Source organism: Sebastes umbrosus, chromosome 21, assembly GCF_015220745.1.
Source record: "Sebastes umbrosus isolate fSebUmb1 chromosome 21, fSebUmb1.pri, whole genome shotgun sequence".
Taxonomy (NCBI): Eukaryota; Metazoa; Chordata; class Actinopteri; order Perciformes; family Sebastidae; genus Sebastes; species Sebastes umbrosus.
This window is the reverse complement of record NC_051289.1, coordinates 4,332,495-4,359,377: the sequence shown is the minus strand read 5'-3', so window position 1 is coordinate 4,359,377 and position 26,883 is coordinate 4,332,495. Positions and strand designations below refer to the sequence as shown.

At 40.1% G+C, this 26,883-nt stretch overlaps 1 protein-coding gene across 1 annotated transcript in view; it reads right to left on the bottom strand.

Moving 5' to 3' along the window:
• LOC119480680 (collagen alpha-1(XVIII) chain-like) overlaps positions 1–20,014 on the bottom strand; it is a 69,963-nt gene extending 49,949 nt beyond the window's left edge. Inside the window, exons 1-2 of the mRNA XM_037757186.1 lie at positions 19,739–20,014; positions 19,567–19,646 (exon numbers count right to left, since the gene is read on the bottom strand). Coding sequence (XP_037613114.1) covers positions 19,567–19,646; positions 19,739–19,749 — 91 coding nt within the window. The 5' untranslated portion in view covers positions 19,750–20,014. The remainder of the gene's footprint in view (positions 1–19,566; positions 19,647–19,738) is intronic.
• Positions 20,015–26,883: the final 6,869 nt, after the last annotated feature.

Sequence of the window (26,883 nt, the reverse complement as noted above, 5' to 3'; positions counted from 1 at the left end):
ACTTGACCTTGGTTCAGTCCGTCTAAAGGTGTACATCTGGAGGCACATGTGTGTAAAAGTGTGTGAGTTTTGGCATGGATGTTAAGCTTTCCAGATTTAGAAGCTGGCTTCTCTCCTTAACAGTCATCCTATAAGAGAGGAGATAGCACGTAGCTGTTAGCCTCCATAAAAATCCTCACCAAGTACCTGCTGGCACCCTGACAGGCTCTTTGATCCCGAACATCTGACCTGGAGCTCATTTCCTCATCCGGGAGACAAACTGACAGCATGACCATGATCTCGTCCTCTGCACACAAAGTATCTCAAGAAACAGATAATCAAGCTTTCTGATATGACTCATCATGACATCAGCTTGTGCATTAGTTTTGGAGATATCAGAAGATGAAGTTGTCGACTTTGTTTTGTTTGTTTTATCATTAGCCTTTGCTCTAAATAATCACAGGTGCATTTCTGCTTCCAAACTCCTCAATGAAACAGTTAACTGGATGCACGGTATACAAATTTCCACACTAAATTGGTTCCAGCCCCTCTGCCTTGTACTGACAATGCATACAAATTGCTAACAAATGCCGAAAAACCAAAACACCTGTTGGGATAGTTTTGGGATGAGCGGCCACATGTCCCGAACGGGAAGAAATAATCAAGACGCTGCTTCTACCTGATTATACAGATCTCATTCTGGGATGCTTTGGCAAAGAAACACACGGAAATATAAACATGTTTACATCGGATTCATCTCCACAGTCTGACCTGACCTGATGAAACAACAATTATACTGATGGGAATGTATGTCTGAAAGGATTGAGGTCAATTTAGTGACTGTTGTCAAATGCAAAGTGAAACTTTATGAATATTTCACATTTTAAAAAGTACTTAAAAAGGTGCAGTGTGTAGAATCTGGCAGCATCTAGCATCAACCAAACCAAACTCTTCGGACTCCGCTCCAGCTCCGCTCTAACTTGCTTTGTTTGAGGGCGTGCCAAACTAGCCGCTAGGCAGGTATTATGCAAATGTGTTACCTGGTGACATCACCATGTTACGGAAGAAAAGGTGGGACTTCAAATGAGGCGTTTCCAGCAGTTCATTGTTTCTGTGGGCGAGAGAAACTCCCTTTGAGGTGGACTTTGGGCTTTGTAACTTTGCAGACCTTTTACATACACAAAAAACAATATAACACACTAAAGGAGCATAATAGGTCTTATTTAACTAAACTGCCTGAAAGCAGGTTCTGATCCTGAATTTGTTATGAGTGAGAATGCTATCCAAAGTATCTACAAGAAACATTCTCAAAATGTACGGTTTTATGCTAAAAAAAGACAGATGTTGACATCTTATAGCCATCAGTTACTCGTGCTTAGAGGTTGGGCAAACCTAACAAACCAAACTGGACTGAGCATCACTGTCTGCAATGTGATTCTAGTTGGTGAGAACTCCAGTGAATGTAATCTGCACTATAGTTGGTTACACTTGAATTGAGTGCACAACCTTTTTTGGGTGCATATAACTCATATTTTCTAGATTTTTAAAAAGCTATAGTTGACTGCTGCTGCTGAACGAACATGGAAGAAACACGTTCCTGAAACCACAATCCTTTTCCTATCATAAACTAGAGAAGACCTCAGTATAACCCCAACAAACACCATGTTACCCTCCACTCCAGAGCTCCAGGGTCACAAGACGAGCCAAGGCTGTACTAATAGTAATAACAATGATACAGTACCGCCGGCCCCCCCTCTTCTTGTTCCAGACCATTACATGTACATTGCATCATCTGTTGGAAACTTCACTGGAAGGCCTTGAAGCCCCTCAGCAGACTTCAGATTGGGCCAGGGGTGAGCTGTCACGTTTACAATCTCGCCATTGAAAACATGTCTTTGGAAGTGAGATGAGGAAAAGGAAGGATGGAAGGAAACTGTTACGGAGTTAACTGCTAAAATGCATGTGACGTTTCCATTTGGCCATTAAAACGCTAAGCAACAGCAACACAGTCATTCAGAATTAATGGACCCAACACGTTTTTAAATAACTCTCTATATCTTAACTTGTATTTAAGTGTCCTGTCTTTTTAAACCACAGATCCTGTGTTTCTCGGGTTAAAATGCCTGACCACAAAATCCTGAGGGAAAACTGACCCACGTCTGAGGTTTCTTTCTGGTTTCCCACAACCAACAAGAGAAAAGTGCTTCCTCTCAGTGGCTCTGGCTGACAAAAGGTGACTTTAACTGCAACAAACTCTGGCAGTGATTCCCCCACTCCACAGGTGTTGAGTTCATCTGAAACATTTCAGCTTACACGTCTGACTCTGTTGTGTTCAGATAACCCACAAGAAGAAAAAGGAAAATATAAAAACAAAATATAAAAACTTCTGTCAAAATTGGAGTCAGGTTTATGTTCAATAACGCATTAAAAGCAAAGTGATTCCCCAGTTGGCGTTATTTGCTGAGAGGAAATTGGGCCAGAGTTCATGTTTCGTATCTGCTGCCAGTGGGAGAGTTATCAAATCTGGGGTTGCCTACAGAAGGCTGAAGTCTCCTCAGGCAACCGCAACCTCACATTAAATTGGTTTTCTTCCCCCTTGGCCACGTTTCCAGGTTTGACTAAGCTGTTAGAGTTTGCTGATGAGGCGATATACGTACAGGGCATTGTTCAAATGGAAAGACGAGACCTTTTATTGAGAGCTGCAAGCTGATTTAGGAGTTGATTTGTGAGCAGGGACTTTGGGAAGTTGTGCTTTTTGTTCTCAATCTATCATAGAACTAGACTGTACATCGATTTACCAATACAATACAGTACCAGCCTTTGTAAAAGTTCAAGATTTTGCATGATTACATGCATACGTGGATGGAGGAGGCCTTTTACATGATATGAGAAGATATCAGAGCAGAAAACTACCGGATTATAACAATCAAGGACGCCAAAAAAGGAAATTGTCCAGCTGTGATGGATTAAAGAATAAAACACAATAGAATTGACTAGTTTAAAACTGTATCTCCCCTCCAGAGAAACCTCCATGTTCGCCAGACAAACCACAGACAGAATTTACCAGCATTTGACTGCAGTTAATCTCAGGCTGTGCTTGCCAGATACATGCTTCTAACCACCGTGTTTTTCCGTTAAAGCTACTGCCTACAGCTCCCCCACATTGCCAAGTTTCATTCACTTTGTTATGGGTACTATGTCACTGAACCACGAGGGAAGTAGCTGTTTGGGAAGGCAAATTACTTCTTACCACCACTTATAGCAAATAAACAGAAAAATATTCAGCTGGTTATGTCCATTCTAGTTTCTAAATCCCCCTGTTTGATAGTGTCGCCATGACTCAGGGCTCGCTGACTTAACTGGAAAAAAAAGATGGTGAAACAGCGAGGAAATGGCATTCTTTGGAGGGCTGACTTTTGCTCTAATGTCTGTGGGAGGTTGGAGAACGGATCTGTTTTTCTTGAGGCCATTAAAATGTTCTTCTTGGGGTTACAAAAATGTGGATAACTAATCTCTTGATTCCAGTAAATCTTAGTTTTGTTCCTTGTTAATCTAAATGGCTGACAAAATTATACACTTGATGACCAGACATTTCCGGTAACGTGTAATAAAAACATCAAGACTGTTTTCAGGGGCTTAATAGGTGTTGAATTAAGTCTCAAATTTGAAAGCTTTTTGGAAAATGATTCTAATCTGGTCAAAAGAGGCTGCTGAAGGCTTTAGGAGCCTGATGGATGGACCGATGACAGCATTGTTCAACCAAGGCGAAGAAAAAGAAGAAGAAGAAGAAGAAGAAGAAGAAGAAGAAGAAGAAGAAGAAGAAGTCTTTGCACTCGTCCTAGAATAATATTTGAAGTATTGGAATAGAAAAGGAGTAGAACAGATATTGTCATTTGAGTAAATGGCAAAGGTACGCTCTGACCATCCTGTTACGTTGATTTGAATGGGAATGTAAGTTCTACTCATGTTCTATTTCTATGATTTGAAGGTTTCAGCCACTAGAAATCTTAATTCTTCATATAACCTCAAATGCTACTACAGAGTTAGCAAATATCTTAAAAGCAGGGTGGGCAATCTTGAGAAACTAAGAGTACACTTCGAGTCATACTCTTTTTCAATGAAAGTAGCTAGCAGCATTATCCATAAATCTAGCGAGAAAGTCGACAACACTGACAGTACGCCGCTTCAGGCCTCCCTCCAAAGCCACTCCCCCACTATTATCATTACAAACATAATCATATCATAACGAACATGAACGACGAATATGAATATTGTTAGTACTCACAACTGTCGAATGCTGAATTAAATGATTGGACAGGTTTATTATGTTGAAGTTGCTATTTTTTTTTTTAAGAATTGGCTTTCAGAAATCCTCCGTTTACTCTTATGAGACTGGTTGTTTAAAGTCATGCTTGCGATCATTAGTGACCAGCAATGTTTGTCACAAACTAACAATTCATTTTGAACAATTTTCTCTTGGGTGTGTTTTTTTGTTGAAAATGCTTTGTAGCTACATAATTGGTTTCATTTTTTGAAGTTCATCCCAAAATTTTCCATTTCTTGGAATCAATGACTGAATTTCATGTTTCTGAGCACATTTGTTTTTCTAACTGATGATTACTAACAGAAACTTGAATGTGCCGCATGACAAAGCAAGAAAAATGTCACTTGAGCTACAAAGACTTGCTGTTCACACCCAATCAACCATATTGATTTTCTCAAGCACGTGTTGATTGGGTTACTCAACAAGTGTTTGAAAAGACAATGGCAGCTTGATGATATTTCTTCCACTGAACTGCCGAACATGGCTGATTACGGCTGCACTGCTTTGCTTGTCAACTTTAGTACACAATCCTGGTCCTCATTCTAAATTGGGCAGCTACCAAATGTGAAACTTTCTTTCTTTAGAAAGTAAAGACTCAATAGAACTGGACCAACATGATTTTACCTCAAACATTAAGAAAATACAGTTAAAACACATTCATATAGCTGCAATCTTTTTGTTAACTCTTTACTTTTTAGATCACATTGAGGGAAAATAATCAAAGTCACATCTCTGGCCACTTTTGCTCATTAGAAGTGTTTCAGATTCAATGAAAGCAGCACTGTACAACAGGCTGAAATCCAGCTTTGGCAATGATGAAAGAAAGCAGAGAAATGAAATACACCCAAAACGCTTGTCTCATACTGTACACATTGAAGCTGTTTGGATGGATATTTAGGATCCCTTTGGGAAATTCTGGTGAACTGTTTTGACCATTTTGAGTTTTTTCTTTTTTATTGCAGACCATTGACAAGTATAATTACAGAGACCTCAACATTTTGGGACTCGCCATTACGTGACGATGCTGGATACCAGAAAAACACACATTCCATATTCCAACACATATCAACCAGTGCCATATGAAATGATTAAGTCCACCACTTCAGAGCTGCAACAAGTGAGGAAACCAGTCACTAAATGTTTGACTTCATCTCTGTGACCACACACACTTGAGCTGATGTTTGCAGCCTTCTTGAATCCATCCTAAACAGCTCGCAAAAAGTCTGTTGAATCTGCATTTGTGTGCAATGTGTTGCGGCGAATCTCAATTTGCTCAAACTATCGCAACAACCGCGGCAATGGTGCAACTAAATTCAACAAATTACAAGCGTCAACAGCGCTGCAAATGGTGTGAACTCAAAAATTAGATGCCACAACCCTAATGAGAAAGAATCTATATATTCTGTCTTTATTGGTCTATCCTCTTAGACTGTAGGAGAAGGGCAAAATGAAGGGAAAGACAGTAATGAGCTAATAAAAGAAAAGGCACATTTACCACCTCTGAAGGCTTCTTTCTTTCTTTTTTTGATGGAGAAATGTGCCACATATTTCTGGTTGTGGAGTGGTGGAAGTGAAGGAGTCTACGACACGCACAAACATAACAACTGGTAGTGCTAATGAGAGGCCAACAGCAGAAACTGCAGCAACGAGCTAACCGCAAACCAAGGTGAGAAACTGACGGATTTGCACGTACTTAGGCAGTGCTTGAAGTGGAAAAATATAAGTGCCGGTATTCCCCTGATTCACATGTACTGTGTCAGTCATAATCAGCTGTGGTTTTGTTGCTATATTATTATATATGGGCTATGCATCTTCTATAGTAGGCCTATAATACTCCAATAATATAACAACTGGAACATTATAAGGTTAAGGTGGAGTTTTTGTATATAGTGTTAATACTTAAAGTGCTTTCCTGTGTTATTTGTAGCATTGCTCTATAATATATTATAGCATGTCTATTGCAAAAATATACTAGGAGATATTAGGTTTAGGGGAACTCTCCCAAGAAAATTTGAAGATTTTTGGCTTAAAAATATGCAATTTTACATCATTTTGAACCATTATTATTACTAATTAAATTATTTTTATTATTTATCACAGCCTTCGTCTGAACATTTAATTAATTTAATTTAATTTAATTTAATTAAAAATCATATTCTATAAACCAAAAGAGCAGATTCAGAAATATTATCAATTACGTGTCATTAATTATATTTGTTCACAATTTAAAAAAAGTTATGACGAACAGTTCACTAATTATTTTACAAAAAGGACGTGAACATTGTATCGATAAATTACAGCACCCTTGTTCTAACACCCCTTTCCTCGTCCAGATTCTCTCCACATAGTTTTTATGTTTGTACGGTTTATGAGGCGCAGTGCAAAAATGCTGGCATTGCGCCATTATGAATCTTGGTGAGTACCGTCCCACTTCGAGCACTGTACTTACGATAAACAAACACACAGTAGAATCAAGAGCACACAGCTTTTTCAGAACTGTGAGGAGGTTACAAGCAAAGAAAGTGAATGGTCCAATAAATAAGAAAGAAAGAGATTGAATAGATGAGAGGATGAGAAGAGAGACAGATGATTAATGACGAAATATGAGAAAAATAAACAGAAAAAGGATAGAATAAGGCTACGAAACATGAAGGGAGGTATACAAAGAGTAATTAAACAGAAAGAAAAGATAGAAAGGCAAGAAAGGCACATGGCAGATGTTTGTTGATGTTTACTCGCCAGCAGTGGTGACACAATAAACTAAAACCAAACCATTAATTAGATCCGTAGTGGGTTTCTCAGGAAGTGGGTCGACAGTGTGCTCAAAAACAACGCAGCTGCAGACCAGCTGAGCGCACACACACAGGGACACACACAGGGAGACACACGAGGACACACACGCCACAAAACCACCAACAACACCACCACTAATCCCGCCTCCCACTGAGACGCAATCAGGTCCCTCACTACAGACGCTCTTCAGAGAATGTCTCTGTCACTCTTTACAAGCCATCGCGGTATTGATCTCTCCCTTCATCATACGTCAAGCTGCCAAAGCAAAACGCCCATCCCTCAGGAGTAACAATTAAGTTCACCAGAAAGACTTAAATCATACAAGCAAGTGATTTTTCCAATAGGAATCAAGCAGGTGGTCCTCAGACTGGGTAAACATGTTCCAACTATGGAAAAAAACACAAAAAAAGTTAAACAGAAGATACAAAGTTTGAGTTTCTGTGGTGAAAAGTTTAAACTCAAGACTTTCTTTGAAGTCTTACTTTGTTTGCTCATGACCAGAAGTGATCGATCAGCCAGACAGGAGACAAAACCAGAGCCATGAAGGGTCAAGGTTTGGACAACATACCAGTGCTGAGCTGTGACCTGCTGTAACCTTGAGGAGGACTGTCAAGTGTGAGCACAGATACATTATTTTGACCCAGTTTAAACATGAACCCAGGATAGCATATTTGATAATGAGAATTTTAGTTAATATAACGTAAAATGTATTTGAACAACACTACCGACCCTACCTTTAACCTTGATCCTACATCATATAAAGATATTTTGGGCAATTTGGTGTGGAAGAACTGGACTGAGCCCTGGCAGCAACACCATCAAACACATTTGGCATGACCTGGAATTCTGACTGCGAGCCAGGCCTTATCACCCAATATAAGTGGTCTGCCTCATTAATGCTCTTATGGCTGAACGGGAGCCAATACTTGCAGCCAGGTTTCAAAATCTTGCAGAAAACCTTCCAACAAAAGTGGAGTCAATTATAGGAGCACATATGGTTTTGGAATGAGATGTTCAACAGTTACGTTTGGGTGTAATATTTAAATGTCCACACACTTTTGGCTGGGATGATAAACATTAAACTAAAGAATTTGAATTGCTACGATGCTCCTAGTAGTGTTTTTGTGGATGATTAGCTTGACTTCTAAAAATATATGACCTGACCTGAAATAAAGTGTCACCTTTAGTCAAGTAGCAATAGACTATACAGGGAGAAAAACATCCTTATCTTCAACACCAACATCCTGCAACAGACTGATCAAACAAGCAGAGATCAGTGAGCAAAAGGAGGGTAAAGGTGATATTTCAGAGTGGAAAAGGAAGCGTTCATAAATCTGTTCCCACTGACGACTGCTCTGTCATTAGAGGAGCCCTCCTCCCGCAGCGCAAACACAGACACACAAGTAGAAATGTGCTGCATACATCTTTGTCCATACATGCATGTATTTCACATTATTATCAATATTAATTTAACAAGTAAATTAGGAACACTGAGATCCTAATTTCTAACATGCATGTGTTAGAGCCTCACACAGCGTCTCTGCACTCCATGACCTCATTGGACACTCAGATGCTCCGTTGCTGTGTGACAGGACATGTCCTCTCCCTCTGTGGTCTCCACACAGCTGAACAGACACCTGCTTGTTTCAACTCTGTCTTTCCGGCCTGACGGACACTTTCCAGACTGTTAGAAAATTCCATATTTTCGCCCATCGGGATTCTGTGGTGCAAAAAGGCAGGAAGCCGGCCGCTCCCAGAAAAATAAACATGCTAATTCAGACCACTTTACATTAACGTGAATTGCAGTTATGATGCACCTCTAATCCCTTTCTGACGGCAATGTACAGTATGAGCGCGCTATTTCCTAAAAGTATGCAGGAAAACTCATATGTTATATCGTTTGACTCAGTGAAATGTCCTCATGGTACACAGGATGTACTGTGGTTCAGTCACAACCATGCCCTTTACAGCTGTAACCATGTTTATGTGCTGTAATGTTCCAACACTCAGCTACAGAGAGGAATTTTCTTTTCATCCTGCGTCACACTTGTTGCACTCACTTAAACCGCCAACAGCCACAGTCTACTATTAGCCATTGAGCAGCTCTACATGAGCTAATGGCAGCCTTGCTCAAGAGAACTTCATCAGTGGATGCTGATGGGATATAAAGTGCTTCTCTTTCACTTTTCCCAGCTGGTCTGGAACTTATGATTTACCATCCTCTGGTCACAGGCCTGCTCCTCTATGCTTTATAGCTCTAAACGCACCCAATCACAACGTCTGCTGCAGAGTTGAGAAACAAGGGAGCTTGACCTTTGACCTATGCGTTGATGCACATCATGGTTAATCCCCCCAAAAAATGAAGGAAGAACATTCACTCACAAGAATGAAGCCGTCATGACTACTTCACAGGGAGCGTTGGTCCCTCAGGTTTTATGTGTGCTCAGTTTTGGTTCTGTATTGTAACCATGCAATATGGGCCCTGATCACTTGACCACGGTAAAGGCCTTTACACACTAGGGGCGTTTTTTTCGTGCAATTAATTCCCACATCAATTATTTTTTTAACTCTTGTTTTTGTCATGAGTAATTTCACACAAAATGTAAATATTATGCAGCAAAAAAGCGTAAATTTTTTTTGGAACAAGGTTTTTCTGAGCTTTCGCACTGCGCATAGTGGCCTCAACCAATCACGCGCGGAATGGACATATTCAATACATGCACTGTAGTGTACAACAACACGGAGGCTTCGTAGTCCAAAATCAAGATGGCAAACTTTATTACTCCTTTCAACCTTGACAGAGTCAGCGCAGACCAGATCCACTCCTTCTGTTCTTACCTTTCACAATAAGAGCCCTAGACATATACACTGTTTACCAGAGGCAAATTCACCCTGACCTAAAAGGAAACTAAAATAGCTTACAGTAGTTTATAGCTCAGACAGACTACCAGACGCTGCTCTTGGTCAATAGGATCCCAGTAGTTGGTCCTCTGCCTGCACAAATCTATTCAAACCTTTTACAGTGAGTAAAAATAAAGTATTGCAACTGTCGCAAATTCGCATCTCTGCCTTTATGGATAGTCTTCAGGCAAAATATTCAACGTAGGCAAGTATTTTGCATTTTTGTGTTGTTTATTCGTCACGCCCCCGGTGTGTAAAAGCCTTAAGGGGGAACTTTAAGGTATCCGTACCCAGGAGCCCATTATATCATAACCATGTCCATGTATAAAAGGTGATACCAAGCAGAAAACTTAACGGATAGATATACCACAACATAAAGTTAGATACTTATATATAGATTTGGAATTAAAACTTCACATGGAAAGACAGCATAAACAAAAACGGCAGAAAGACACGAGTCAAAGTGTTGTTCTGTCCAACATTAAAATAAAAGCCAGGGGAAGAAAATAGAAGGCCAAATCAAACAAAGAGTTCAGGACATTTGTAATAAAAGCTCTCTGATGGCCAAAGCTTTGATTTAATGAGTGATGACTGATGTTGAGATAAGGATGGATTTATCAGAGGATTAGCAAAGATATGTTATCTCAAGATGTCCAAATTGTTAAAAATACACCATGAAAATGTCCCACTAAAGGAGGTCATTAACTAAAATAGGACAGACAGCAATAAACTAGAAGAGTACAAAGGACGGAGGTCAAAGTGACACTTGGCGTCACACCTTAAGACTCCCACTCAGAATCCATCCTATTCTGAACACACCCTGTGTTTGTCAGTTGGTTCCATGCCTTGAAGAAAGCCACGTATCTCATCCAACACTATCTGTGTCCACGACTCAAAATAGGGACTTGTTTTGTCCAGGACAAATTTAGCTATTCCTGTTTACCCTCCAGGATAACGCACATGTTTTTGGTTTGAGGTTTCTTTCAGATCATTTGCAGATACAACCATCTTGGCCCGGAGACTGTGGAGCAGCTTTCCTCAAAGTGTTTAGTCAGCAGAATAACACAAATTAATGTGACAGTGATGCCTTTTTTACTGCTTTTACACTGTCTCCTGTTTCCTTCTGACATTATCGCATTTCTTCATCAAAAAGAGTAAACATAAATAAGTAAATCAAGGTCACATATCAATGAGTAAAAAAAATCATTACTGGGAGGAAGTCACCAAAACAACAAACTGCATCAATTAGGAGTGAATCAGGAGCCAGAAGAAGATGATACCAGCTGTCATATTGGACGTAAACAGGAATAATCTGGGATGCAGAGAAATGTGCAACACACACAACCTGCAGTACATCTTGAATCAGTTTAAGATTGCTGACACATGGAAGTTTAAACGGCCACAAGAATGGCTTGTGTCACTATCCTAAGAACAAACAAACAGATATAAATACAGTTAATTGAGAGAGGATATAATTAGAACTCTGTTTAAATTTTGGAGACTTGTGGTTTTGAATGTTTAGAGTTTAAAGGACTTTATAACCAAGATATCAACTGTCTACTAGGGATGTCACGATACCAGACATTTAGTAGTCAATACCAATACCAGTAAAATTCCATGATTCTCAATACCCAATGTTTTTGAAAAACATTTACCCCAACATACACTTCTTCATTACCGTTTGCATATTGGTTTATGTTAAGAAGTTAAACAGGTCATAATTCCCTCTCTGTTATCTATTTTATATTGCTGTGAATTCTCGCCATAAACTACATTTTACAAGATTACATTTAAACACATCATAATGTAAGAATGTACCTTCGGCAAATACAAATAATTTTGCTGAGTAGAGCCTGAACACATCATAATGTAAATCAATGATGTTAAGCAGCACAGTCCTTCACAGAGCTAACAGCTAATGTTAACTAGCTCTTGCCCTGCTGATTTCAATATGGATTTGTTGTTCATAATGTAGAATTATCCCTTGTATGCGTTGAGTTTACTGCGACCCAAATACATTTTCTATCGTCTCCGTCTCAAGCCCTGACGATATCTACGTTACCTAAGATACTGTAGAAAAACGAGTACCGTCTTTACTACCGTGTTTTCAGAATTTTAGCATCGACTTGGTAACATAGCTTCGGTTCTCGTGACATCCCTAGCCAACTCCTGAGATATTTTCTGTTTAACTTTCACTGTTTTTACTGTTTGATGACAAGGGATGATGGTGCTTTTTTGTCTCTGGTAAAGGCAGATAAAATGGACAAATAGTTTTCAGCTAAGCTCTATAGCCTGGCTGGCCTACTCTGAGTCGAACTGATTAGAGAGCACTTTATTTTGTAAAAGGAAAGGTGTTACCCACCAACGCCCCAATAATGGTCCAAAAGTCCTGATCACCTCTGATTTATCTTGCCAAAATGTTCTTGAGCCAAACACTGAAACAGCTCACTTACTCTATGAGATAACAGCATCAGCATAATAAAAAAATGAGAGAATAGATTAAGTGTTATGGTTTTCTATCCAACAGTTAATTACTTTTCATGTGAGCATCTGCCAAATGTCTTAAATGTAAACATTTTTTATATCATTACCTCATAACACTCACAGACCTCTTGTACATTTGACATACAGAGTATAAACACACATCTGCTTGGTTGAAGAAACACCTGGCCACTTTTGCCTTGTTTAACATTTAGTGAGCAATCATGATCTCCTTTGATTGTTTGTTTTAATTGGTGACAGCTTTTCGCGCTCAGTGCTCATTGTTGTGATGTTTTCCTCAGGAAAGACCTGCCTAGCATCAAGTGTTCCAAGCAAAACAATGTAAAAACCTTCACGGATAGGTTCAAGCTGACTCACTTGTGTGTTACATCATGTGGTGGATGGAAACTAACTGGACATTTATTTACAAGAAAATGCCACAGACTTTAAAAGTGTGCGCTTTTTCTTGCTCATTCATGAAATCATCGTTGGACAGCGCTGAGAATCGTACTGTGCTCGAGTTGAAATTACACTTTTAATCAAAACCTCACATGTTACCTCTGAGCAGGGCTGCTGTCCAGATGACCTACATCCAAGTAAAGTTAAGTCGGAATCAAGACCAAATGGAAGGTTTTATTTCACACGTTACCTTCTTCCATTGACAAATCTATAATATTTGTGTTAAAAAATTAAGTTAGAAAGCCAGGTTTCAGGTACAGCTTCTGTCTGTCTCAACCTCCCTGTGGTGTTTTACAGTCTCTTTATGCTATTTCTGTACAACTGCCATCTAAGCTTATGTGTTAATTTCTCCTAAGCGTTTGTCTGGACACAGGAAAGAAATCCTTAGCACGCTTAGACATCAGCTTTTTTCCTAATGGCTTCCAGAATTTGGAAACAGAAATGAACAGTCACTGCAGCAGCCACGCCAACACCTCCATTCAAATCAAAAATGCAGTTACAGGCTTTTGTATATATAATAATGTAATGTATGGATTGGCTATAAACTGTTTAATAACACAACATTTTGCAGCCACATTTAATCAATCAAGAAACAAGTGGAACCAATGCATCAACTCATTCAGTGTCAAGTTACTACAGTAGGTGATTCAAAATAATTTGAGCTACTGTAAACATTTTTGTGATCAATTTCAGCAGCTTGTATAAAAAGCTCACATTCATAAATCTACAGAGATATTATATTTTTACAGAACATTTTTAACCCTTTGACCTCTGCAGTAGAAATGGTCCGCCAGTGCCTACATTGGTATTTTTGCTTATTGTTATATCATTTCTTGGAGTATCTTCAAATTCTTCATACATCTGTACAACCAAAGCTAAACGTTTATGCACGTCAATGAACCCTAATAATTCACAAAAAGTATTGAAATTGTGTCATAAATAAAAAAAACATACCAAAATCTGATGTTTTTTCATAAAATGTGCATTGTCAGCACGTTTTTTACCGCCCGTGACGCAACGTGATGATGCAAAAGACAGAAGCCTTGGCTTTCCACTGGAAAAGATTGAATGCTCTAGCTATTATGGTTTTAATTTTAGATCGGTTTAAACAGGATCATGCAAACAACGAAAATGTTTAAGCTGGTTTTGCACGAGTAATACGTTTAGATGCTAAGATGAGTTTCTGGCTTGGTTCAGGACTAGTAGTGGTGATGTAAAGGTTGGTGAGGTTGGCTTGTTTGTGACAGGAGGATCATAATCCTGCCGTAAATTGAGCCCCACAACAACAGGAAAAATTGAGAAACTTGAGCTGAAGGGGGAGTAAAAGAAGAGCAAACACACTCAGTTGACCTTCTCTGAGCAAACAACAGATAAAAAGAAGAAAATAACGAGTCCTGCCTTTGATAGTAGACCAGACTCTGTTTAACTTAAAGTCAGATACAACAGTCAATGTATCTGCTTTGTTTTGGAGGCAAACTCTTCAAATGAACTTGAAGCTAATCTGTGTCTCAAGACTGATTCAAAACAGCTTCATCAGGAGGTCAAACGTCTTTCCATGAATGAATCTGTTGAAGTCATACTTCACCCTGCTGCTTGGTAACATCTAGCAACACCCTTCATACACTTCACTGATCTCTAAGAACTCACATCATAATCATCTTCTTCATTCTCATTGTCACCCCCGTCCTCACGATCATTATCCTCCTCATCATCGCCGGCCCAATCTAATCATCATAACCACATTCTCCGAGACGCGCATCAACAGCCACATCATCATATTCATTATCCCTAATAGCCAACCGTGTCCCGGCCACTCACGTTGTTCCATTGAGATAATTAAAAACATTATCATTTTGTGAATAATTACCATGTGTACAGCAGATGTGCATCCTCCGTGGGTGTGGTAGTATATGCAAGTGTACATGTGTGTAAACGCATGCACAATGAACAGCACCCCAGGCTAAATATGTCACATTGTATACTGCATTCAACATGTTGTTCATTAGTATAGATTGAAAGCATGTAACACCCAAAGTCAAAACATAACCCAAACAGTATGCTTCTTCTATGTTTCTTCTGTAGAATGAAAACCATAACTATAGAACAACAAAGAACCCTTTCACAGCTTGGGACCAAACAACTTTAATGCTCTGTTTTTGGCTTGTTTACTTGTTTTTGTAGTTTTGAACATCTTGTGAAGCTATTCCACTGCAATGAGAACACATATTTGATCCTCCATTAATTTGCTTACATACCAACTGATTACATGTGTCATTCATTCATTTAGCTCATTACATTTGTTTTTAATTTTTCAGTCTTGCATCTAATCATTTACTCTATGTAGCCATTCATCCTTTCATCTGCTCATTCAGTAATTCACTCATTGGTCTGTTGATGCATTTGTCCATTCACTCACTCACATTTTTCTTTCTTGCATTCATTCATTTATTCATGCATTCAATTATTTAACTATTAACACACATCTCACAGATCTGTTGATACGTAAATCCATGCATTTATCCCATAGATTGGACATAGTCACTGTGATGTCACCCATTGCTATGTGCTCTAAAAACTACAGTTTTGAAGCCTCAAGGTCAGCATTTGGCGGTCGCCATCTTGTTTTTTTTGCAACCAAAAGTGACACGGGAGGGTGGAGCTAAGTACAACTGAACGCTGAATAAAACATTTTCAGGCAGACAAAATATTACAATTAACTTTGATGAACTGAAAACACACTGTGAAAGGGTTAAAAAGGTAGCCCCGCCTAAAGCATCCCCTGCTTTATGGTCTATTTGACTCTAAATGGGACCATAATTTACTAAATGAACATCATGCTGTATTGAAGAAGACTTGAAACTAGCGATTGAGACCATAAACTCATGTTTACAATGTTTACTGAGGTAATAAATCAAGTGAGAAGTAGGGTCATTTTCTCATAGACTTCTATACAATCTGACTTCTTTTTGCAACCAGAGGAGTCGCCCCCTGCTGGCTGTTAGAAAGAATGCAAGAAGTACAAGGCACTTCCGCATTAGCTTCACTTCTCAGAACTCAAGGTTGCCCACTGAGTTAATTTAATCACTCTCTCATTCTGCCTAGATATGTATGATTAGTCAGACAACAAAATTAATTAATTAATCCATTCACTATCTGTTAAGGTGTTCAGATATACAACCAAGTCAACATAGCCCTCACTAAACACTGCTGATCACTGCTCTGTATTTTGTTCTGGCAGCTCTCAGTTGCTGCTGCATCCACCTAAAAACATTAGAACACACAGACACAGCTGAAAGAAGCAGCAAGCACTATTTCACATTAAGGAAACTGATTATATCTGCTGTATTTCAACAATCGTGCACAGAGATGAGAATGTTGCCACGGCGACAGCTCTGTTTTCAAGAATATTTACAGCTGGAAATATTTGTCCCTGGTGCTCTCTCTCTCTCTCTCTCTCTGGGCCAGCATGCGTGTGCACACACACACACTTCTTTTTTCTCCCCTCTTGAAAAAGTGAATCATGGCAGAGGATTATGAATATGGCAAACGCACAAACAGCCTGACAGTGGAGCCTCTGGTTCATTCAGTCTCTGCAGGATCTTCAGTAGAGGAGAGTGGACCATGAAATCACACTTGAAAAACTTTTCTTTAGTAACTCCACCCGCCTCCTCACACACAGCCATTGTCACGTTCTTCTGCAAACATTCTTCAACTTCTTTTGAGTCAAAATTCACTTCTACAAGTTCAGATTTCACTTCATCTCATAATTAGGGACAGAGTTTTATTGCAAAGTGGTTTGTGGTGTTCAATTCAAAATGTCAAACTATGATAATTAAGCCTTAGCTAAAGAAGACCCCCGTAATTATTTGCCTGGGCCCAGACAGACAATGCTGCTTTGTGACATGGAGGTCCGTGTGGTAATCATAGGTCAAGATATCCACACACACATGGCTGCAAATGCCAATCTGGATTCCAGCACGCTGACGGAAGCAGTGATGGCATATTGGCCCGTCTCAAGGCCGGGATGAGATCTAATAAAATGAAGCTCTCAGACATAATGACCTTCATCTCTGACAAGCACTTTCCAACACACATTCAAAACTAAGCAGCATTACATCATCTCGCTACATTAGTTATTATGCAGTGCTACTGATTGCAGAGCCCGTCTGTCAATGTGCACGTTGTGAGGTTTTTGCCTGTTTCCAATTGCAATGGAAAAGCCAATCTGCAGTTGGTTCGGCACTAATTGGGACCACGTTGGAGTGTCCCGATTGATCCATTCATCATGGGAAAAAATCTAGATTTAAGCTGTGAAAACAGTCTGCAAAGACAGCAAAGCACTACACAGGGGCTCTGAGGAGAAACATATCAGTCAAGATATAATTGAAACCATCACACAGCACAGAAGCCAGCAGGTACCTCCCTTATGGGCTCTGAAGTCATCAAGTCCATCTAAAAACAATGGTTCCAAAAAATGATCACAGTTTCCAAAGAGTTTCGGGAACGCCATGTTTCACTCTCCACTAAGGCTGTCCTCTTCCAAATAAATTCTTAATGGACTAATGCCGAGTTCACGCTACACGACTTTAGCCATGATTTTCTGCTCCCCGACAGTTTTTGGAGCTCCCTGACAAAAGCCCCAGATCAGAGACAAATCGGCATTGGCTAGTCGCTCGCACATTGGCGCTCTAGCGTCATGTGTGAACTGCTCAATGACGTGAGCCGAGAGGCTCGCCAACGCTCGCCGATGCCTCGCAGACTAATTCCAGATATCTAGCACACTAAATATCTGGACCTGTCAGGGACTCCGGTCACAAGCAACAGCCAATGAGAGCGTGAGACACGGGTCGAAGAGAAACCTGGGGGAGGAGTGGTCGCCTGTAACAACAGGAACTTACTGGATGTGCTGCATTCGCAACACGGAGCAAAGTTGTTGTTGCACTTAGAGGAATAAATAGTAAAAAAAAAAAGAGTCTGGAAACCGGTGGAAACAGGCTAATTTGTAAACACGTGCCAACAGCAACATCCGCAATGTGTTTCGCATATGGAATCACATCATTTACCGTGTATTTCTTGCGTCTGTTTTCGTGACAAAACATAGTTTGGAGAACTCATCCCCCCTTGTCTCCGATCAGTCATGTAGTGTGAAAACCATAACGACTAAAGACTCACGATTACAAGACAGCAAGTCGTGTTGTGTGAACAGTACTGCGATCTGATGACTTTGAAAGTTGTGTAGCGTGAACTTAGCTTAACACTGATACGATTTTGATATAGTTGATTTTATCAGCAAATCTGTAAAACAGAGTTTCTCCACAAAGAATATTACATAAGCACCACTTTAAATCTTGGGTTTACCAGAGATGTTCTCATAAATCTGTTGGAAATAAGTCATTCAGCATGAACAAAGCATCAAAAATGAGTAATCGACCAAAGAAATATTTGTTGACTAAGACCAAAATGACAGATTAGTCAACTAATCGACTAAAACGGGGCAGCCCTTCTCTCCACACTGTTGTACTTCCAGTATAAACAGTGTTTTATATAGTCACTTTGGACCCAGTCCAATCCAACATTAAGCGTCCCATGGGATGTACTCATCTTATCAAATGGGGTGTCTAATGTAAATATGCCCTGAAAAACGCAGACTCAAAACCCCTTAAGACTTTCTCATGATCTTTGCAATAGAGTCCTGCAGGAATGAATCCTAAATCCTGGAAATGAGTTTTTCACTTCCGGTTCCCTCGTCTGGAAGTCAATGGGTTTTTAGTTAGAAGTCTGAAATACAGTAAGGTCTGTGGTTAACACAAGCTGAAGAGATTTTAACATTTTATTCTACGACATAAAATACATCAGTAAATATGCCACTCGTAGCTAAATGATGGTACTAAACGTCATCACGCGAACTCGTCCGCCTTTACAGCCTCGTTGTAGTGTAGTTCGTTTATAGCCTAACGCTAGCTTTTTACTTCTGGCAAATCATAAAAGTGGTTTTCATTTGTGGATATCATCTTGCTTAAAGGGTTTAATTCCTGCAAAAATGCAAAACCCAATCGAAAAATCCCATTGGCTTTGTGTTGAGGGAACCCAGGGCGATGCTAACTTCCGGGTTGGCCTAAAAATACATCATCCCTGCATCTACATGTGAGTAAAGAGCCAAAAATAATTTGCAGCGAAAGAGGAAATTGTAAAAAAGTGGTACTGCTATGATATTGCTTTAATAACATACCAGAGGGAATTAAATGTGTGTCTGTGCTACTAAGTATAGAAATAATAAGTAGTGTATATACTGTATAACTTGACTTTCCTTTCTGAATATTTTGTATGCTACAACATTACTACAGCAACAACATAACATTAAATATTTAAGTTCATAATGACCTTAACTGTCACCTCAACATTCATATAATCTCCTAATAATAATGTTGCTGTGTAAGCATCTTTCCCAAAGTAATATCATCATGAGCCTCAGAGTAACACGCTCAGTTTCCAGGACCAGAGTGCAACAGTTTCCCCATTCATATTCAGCAGCTGAAAACTCATGAGCCAGCAGAAAGTTCCCCAACAGCACAAGAAGAAAAACAAAAACACATGAACCAGCAATAACAAGACAAACAGAGTGCACATACCGTCCAACAGCTGAGCAGAGGAGGGACGGCAGCAGAACCAGAGCACGAGTAGAAGTAATCCAAAGAACCAGGGAGGAATGCTGCATAAAGACAGAAAGGAAAGAGTTGGAAAACTGACTAAATGTTGACTTAAAACAACTTCTTCACTGAAAACAGAGTGCCTTTCATTTACCGTGAAGTCATCTTCAGTGATGGTAAGCTTAGATCCAAACTAAAGTTGTCCTGTTCATGTGTGATAGACCTGGTAAGAGAGAGAGAGATGGAGCTCACTCTGACTCTCTCTCTCACTCACTCCAAACTAAAAGCACTCACTCTCCTCCTCCTCTCTCTCTCTCTCTCTCGCTCTCTCTCTCTCTCTCTGGTTCCCAGTCAAACAAAGGCAGCTTCAGTGAGTCGGACTCAAGGGGCCCTCGCAAAGCTGAAATGTGACTCCTCGTGTCTCTCTACGGACCACCGCTTTTCTAATCCAGCCCTCCCCTCAGACATCACAACTCCAAATACAAATTAACACACTCCTGTTAAGTCCTCCTCCCTCCTGCTCCTCCTCACTGGTGTGGTTTCTCTCACTTTCCCTGTGCGTTAAATCACTTTTCTTGTGTGGCCTTGACCTATGGAAGGAGATGCTTCAGGAGCTGGAGCATCACAACTTTCTTTTAAGTAGTGTAGACAAGAAGTTATCATTGGATCAAAGTAAATATTCAAACAGTGGAAATAAAAACCTCATCATATCCCTGCTATTACAGGAATGTGTTTTCTTCATGACAACCAAATCCACAATCAGACTGTAAAAAATGTCCAACTACTAAATGTCAATTCCACTCTATTTTCCAAAAATGCTATAATGTATTGGACGTAAAATCATCTCTTAATCATTCAATATTTCTATAAGAATAAATAAAAGTATTGCCTTTTTTGTTTCAAATATTAAATGCAACTTTTTTTCATCCAGCAGTTTTCTGATGCTTATTGGGTTCCCAGTCGTGGTGGCAACAGGATAAGTAAGGTATTCCAGGTTTCCTTCCTTCCCCCAAGCATGTCCTCATTTATTATACTTAAAACCTCGGAAAACACATTTTCAATGGTGCCGAGGTATACATACAATAAATGGAAACACAACTAAAATCAAATAGCAATAAAAGAATAATCCCTGACTATATCAGTTAAAACAACAACAAAAAATAAAAGCAATGACAGTTACGATCAACAAGATTAGCAATTAAACCTTGGAATTGTCTTAACAAGGTCAACTTAAAGTTTTGTTGAAGCATATTCCAAGTATGAGGGGCACAGTGACAAAAAGCAGATCTTCCTAACTCCGTATGACCTCCAGCTCCTTTTGGAGGATCTTGAGGCATTCCAGGCAAAATTGGAAATTGTATCCCAGTCTGTTGTGGGTCTTTCCCAGTGACTCTCCCAGTTGGACATGTCCAGAATTCCTGCACAAGGGAGGCATCCGGGAGGCAACCTGAGCAGATGCCCAAACATCTCAACTGGAGCATTGGTTCAACTGGGAGCTTCTTCTAGATGAGTTCCTAACGCTGCCCCTAAAGACGACCCCTTCCACCCTCTGACCGTATGACGTAAACTCTTTTTGGTTTGCTCAGTGATCTCATTCTTTTGGTCACTACCCAGATTCATGACTATAAGTGAGGGTTCATAGAGAATGGTAAGCTTCACCTTCAGGCTGACTTTACCAATCCACCTGTTGATCTCAGACTTCATTTTACCCGTCCCACATTAGAAGACCCTGAAGTAGTTGAACTCCTTCAACAACAGTTTGTTCACAACCTATTTTTGTTTACTTGTTTTAACACTGGACCATGGGAAAAAGTTGAATCACTTATTTTTTATTAAAAAAAAACATTAAGAAATTATAAATAAAAAAAATCGCTATACAAAGGTGAATTGATTTTTTTCCCCACCCCTATAAGCCATACAAAGGCCTAAGATTTGAAGTTGCAGAATTTCACCCAAACTTCTTCACTCTCAAACTGCTGGTGGTGGTCCAGCCTATTCTCATTCCCAGGGTGTCAAATACAGAGGCTTTTTCACGGCCATTGGCGTATGATACCGCCGCACAAGGCACCCTTTAGCACCTGCATGAGACGCACCAGGCTTTCCGTTAACTTCAATGTAAACTCATCAGCGGCAATATTAAACGCTCAGAGAAAGTGCGCCGGGAGTGACTGTGGTGACGTAGTTTAAAGAGCAAAAAAGACAAGGAGGTGGATGGGCCCAACAAACACAAGGCTTTCATCCAGGAGACCGCTGTTTATGTCCCATGTGTTAAGATTCACTTTCACGTTACAATCAGCTGTTCGTTCGTGTCCCGTGTTCACAACGATCAGTTTCATTTTCACTTTAAAAACGTAGCAGTTTTAAGCCCAATGATGTAGTTTTTTTTCCTAATCCTAACTAAATGGTTTTGATGCCTAAACCTAAAGTGACGCCAATGGGGCGTGACAAAGTGGCAGTATGTGACAAGCTTGGATGAGAATGTGTTGGGTGTTCATAGTCTGATGCAACAACATCATCATCAGTAAAGTGATGTAATCCTGAAACAACCAAAATCTACACTTTTCAGCTGCTTCCTTGAAAATAAACAGAATTGATGGCAACGCACAACCTTGGCACACATCACAAAAGGCGTTTACTCAATTAGAAATTAAACACCACAGTGTTAACGAATAAATGCACTTTTGATGAACTAAGACAGAAAATGTCAAGGTATGGCAAGCCAAAGTCAGCAATTGCCTCCTGTTTTCCATTATGTGATTTTTGATTAAAAGTACGTATCTCCGCTGGTGATGAGGCCATCAGTGATTCATCTGCCTCGATGTCTGGACTCAAGAGCATTAATACAGCGGTGCCAGATGGAGTCTGCCTGCAACAAACACAGACAAACATCCAGCAGTCTATCAGCAGGAGCCAGTGTGGTAGAGGGGAGGGCTGATAAAGATGTGTTCAGACCTTGTTTCTGACAGCTCAGACAGATAAGAGCCTGTGAGCGATGCCGTTAGTGAGGCGGAATCAGTGATAAGCCGTCCTCACTTTACTGACCTCGCTCAGACTGACCAGCGCTGTTGTTAGGCAACATTCCTCCTAAAATTGTCTGTCAAATCTTAAGCTAATGAGCCTTATTCATATTCAAAGGCATCCTAGGTCACTCACACCCTCATCTTCTCAGCCTAAATATTCAGGATATGAAGGAAAAAAAGTTTCCCATCCATCATGAGTGGACAGGGCACCCTATTTTGTATCCATTTAAAGGATTTCTAGGTATTGAAATAGTTGTCCTTCACTACCCATTAGGGGTGTCAAAGTGCAAACTCAGGTGTTGTTGACTGGTGCAGAGACATATGTATCCCCATTAGAGATTTACAGAAGGCCACATACTGACATGCTGAAATAATCAGCTTAAACTATAACATTTCAGTCTCAACTCAATATGCCTGATTGGCATTGCGTTTTCTTTTCTTTTTGTTAGAGATGTACTGGTCGATCAGTCTCATATATCCTTTTTTTGCCTGTCAAATTACACAGGTGGCGCATGATGGTTTTACGCTGCGCAGACAGCAACGTCACAGCCACACACACACGTCGTCGGTGTGCGTGGGTCAGACGGGTTCGGGTAAGATTACTACTAAAATATCACATTAGGTGTGTTGTTATAGCTTAGATATGTTGCACCTGTTTTCTTCTGGGAAAGTAGGCTACAATATGTTAGATAGAGTGGAATATACTGTAATTCACTTCCAGCGTGATTTTATTTCTGGAGCACTTTTATTTTGAGATTTGTTTGAGTGAGAGAAGGGAAGTTTTGGAGAAGTCATTTAATAATCAATGTTTTATTATGAACATACACAATGGAATTTCAATTTTCCCTGAAAGTTACAAAAATGTTTGTGTATGCTGTCGATTATAGTTCTTAGAAAGAAAGAAAATCTGAATCGGCAGACTTCGGAATTGGAAATCGGCCAAGTAAACTGCAATCAGTGCATCTCCACTTTTTGTAAATGTCGTGTCTGCTGTATGTCAGGTTTTATACCAGGAAATCATTTTCAGGGGCAAGGACTGAAGCGTTGTAAGTGGAGTTAATTTGTCATTCCTACCTTTGGTCTTATTAGGGGCTGTTACATCAGCATGAAGTGCTTCTTGCAACAATCTGCTTAGTTTAGTTGGAAGTCTTGCATGCAGGTGTTTACTTTGCCTCACAGGTGTCCAGATTAGTCACCGTTTCTGAGTCAGTGCAGATGATGGAGGTCTGTTTTGACAAAAATAAACTTTCAACTAAGAAATTGTCACATAAGAGTCAATGTTTGTGTTTCTTTCTACATTCATACTTTAAAACACAGCTGGTTGGTGGAGGCGTATTCGATTTGACGCACATTGCCTCCAAAACCAGCACTTTTTTGTCATTTATTTTATGTTTGAGAATCTGTGAAGTCTGCACATCCAATTTCAGCAACAGTTCTGAAAGACAGAATAGCGGCTAGGCCCAGCAACGGGATGTCAGATTGTTAAGAGATTTATATAATAAAAGATCGATACTTGACGTCTGTGTATTGATACAATATCACAACGCAAAATATCGCTATATACTCCAGTCTCTGTTGTCAAAGTCCTGCATTGTGAACGCTCATCCATCCATCCGTAAGACCATCACACTTCCTGCATTGGAAAACAGTTGCCAGTAAACATAACACAGGCAGCAATTACATTTCCTCCAGTGCAAATTAGTTGTATATAAACTGGACTGAAACAAAAAGTGATGAGTGATTATCAATTCATAAATACGTGGGGAAAGCTCACATTTCTTTAATGGATGTTTGTTTTGGCAAAATTGTGTGGGTTGCCAAGATTACTGTACGCCCCCTCAACACCCACACTCAGACCGTTAGGTGAGTGATCTCCATAGTAGTCTTGTATTTGGTGGTAAACAAAGCAGAAAGCCCACTCGTTGTGAGGAGAGAGACAAGGAGACAAAGAGTAACAGACTGGTGTTTCTAGGCAAAGAAAACAGTAACACAGAGAAGAGGAGGTGGGGGAGTGAGAGCGAGTGACTTCAGCCTGTGGGTGGCTGAAGATTAAGAAGGGGTCCAAGTCCGAGGTCTTGCCGGTATGACTCAGTAAGATACCAGATCGTCATCGCTCTTTAGCCGAGGGTTGTGAGAAACTAAGCTGATGGGCCCCAGCTGACATCAAAAACGCTCCAACGAACAAAAAGAAAACATCTGCTTGCAGTGCCTGGCTTTGAGTCTGAAAGGGGGCATTTTCTTTCAGGGAATTTCCATGTTGTGGACTTAAGCTGTTTGTGGTTGTAATAGACTGCGGTGCAGCCGAAAGACATTCAGAGATGGTAAGGGAAGACAAACCCACCAAGAGTTTAACTCAATAAAATTCATAGCAAAAATAATAGATTGTGATATGAAACTTCTTTTAGGGGAAGCCCAAACTCAAACTTTGATGATATTGAATATGTCAATCCTGGATTTGCAACCAGAGAGGGGATTTGATAACGGGACATAAAAGCCACGTCTGGTAGAATGAAGCAGAAGGAGCCTGGCAGCGCCGATAAATGTAGAACAGAGTGAGGAAGCTGGAATGAGGAACCAAGGAGTCAACTTCGCCGTAGATAAGCAGCGTTTTCTGATGCTCATATTTGAAATATTTCTCATCAGAGGCCAGGATTCCTCACAGCACCTTTGACCCGCTGTAGGTGTCTATTAACCCTCAGACAACACTGATAAATGATGTATGAGGGGAATGAACACAGGGATGCAGCTGAGCAGATTGGGTTTCAATGAAGTACGTCAATTCACAGAGAGTCTTTGGGTAATAGAGTGCTGCAGGGATGACGTCTTTTTATATGCCAGACAGGAAGTTAGCATCACCCTGGTTCCCTCAACAACAAAACAATGGGATTGTTCCATTGGATTTTGGATTATTGCGGAAAATAAGCTCTGTGGCAAACAAACGTTTATGATACTTACACGTTCAGCAACATAATCTTCACAAATGAACACCACTTTTATGATTTTGAGAAGCGTGAATGCAATCATCAAAAGTAAAAAGCTATTAGGCTATAAACAAACTACACCGCGGTTACATGAACGCGAGTATAAACATAACAGGGCTGTAAAGGACGAGTCAGCGTGATGACGTTTAGTAGTCTCATTTAACCACTTGTTAGCAACCGCTTTCTTTAAGAGACGTACAAGCTTCGAGTGCGATATTTACTGATGTATCTTATATTGTAGAACAAAAAATCTCTTCAGCTTGTGTTAAACACAGACCTTATTTCCGGCATCAAACCAAAAAATCATTCAAAAAACCCATTGTCTTCGAGACGTGGGAACTAGAAGTGCTAAAATGCTAACTCATTTCCGGGTTTTAGGACTCCTGCAGCATCTATTCAAGTTGTCAGTTGACTAAATTCCAATAACAACATATTTTTGGTAAGTGTTTCCCGGCGATATTGTGGCTTCTTTGTGTTTTAGCCCCACATCTTCCTCTGTGCTTTTCACTTTCGCTCCCTTCACACGCTCCCCTTATGACTGACACCGACTCCCCAGCCCTCTAACGTCTGCAGCGTTATGAAGCTTCTTCACAAAGCCGGTGGGGGCGTGTTGTAGGTTCAAAGGTCACACTTCAACTCTGGGGGTGGGATTGGTGGTAGAGCTGCAGTATGTGGTTGTGTGTCCCGGGTCACGCAGAAAAATAACAAGTGGTGTTTTTTAAGCTGAAATTCAAATGCAAAGTTAACAAAAGGGGGTTAGCCCTGCTACTGAAAACAAGCAAGGGCTCCACCATTCAGCCTCAGAGTGATTGGCAGGGACATGAGCTACAAGGTCAAGCTGCTTCTTAAAGTGAAAGCTGGGCTTTAAATAAATGGATTTAGAGCCTGAATAGCCGGTGGTAAAATAGACCTATTTATTCATTGATGACAGGTTTAGAAAAGGTTTTCCAGACCACAAATAGCACAGATAAAACACGATTCAATATATTGCAATGTATTGTGATACTGTAAGCAAGGCGATACATTGCCCAAATCTGCATGTGATTGTCATAAAGTGGGCATATCTGTAAAGGGGAAACTCGTGAACCCATTTCCATTCACATATCTTGAGGTCAGAGGTCAATGGACCCCTTTGAAAAAGGCCATGACAGGTTTTCTTTGCCAAAATTTTGCATAAATTTGAAGCGTTATTGTGAATCGATATTTTCTTACACCACTATCCTATTATGCTTCACATATAATGAACTTGTTTAGCTCAAGTTCTTCAAAGCACGTCACTTGAAAAGACGACGCCCTTG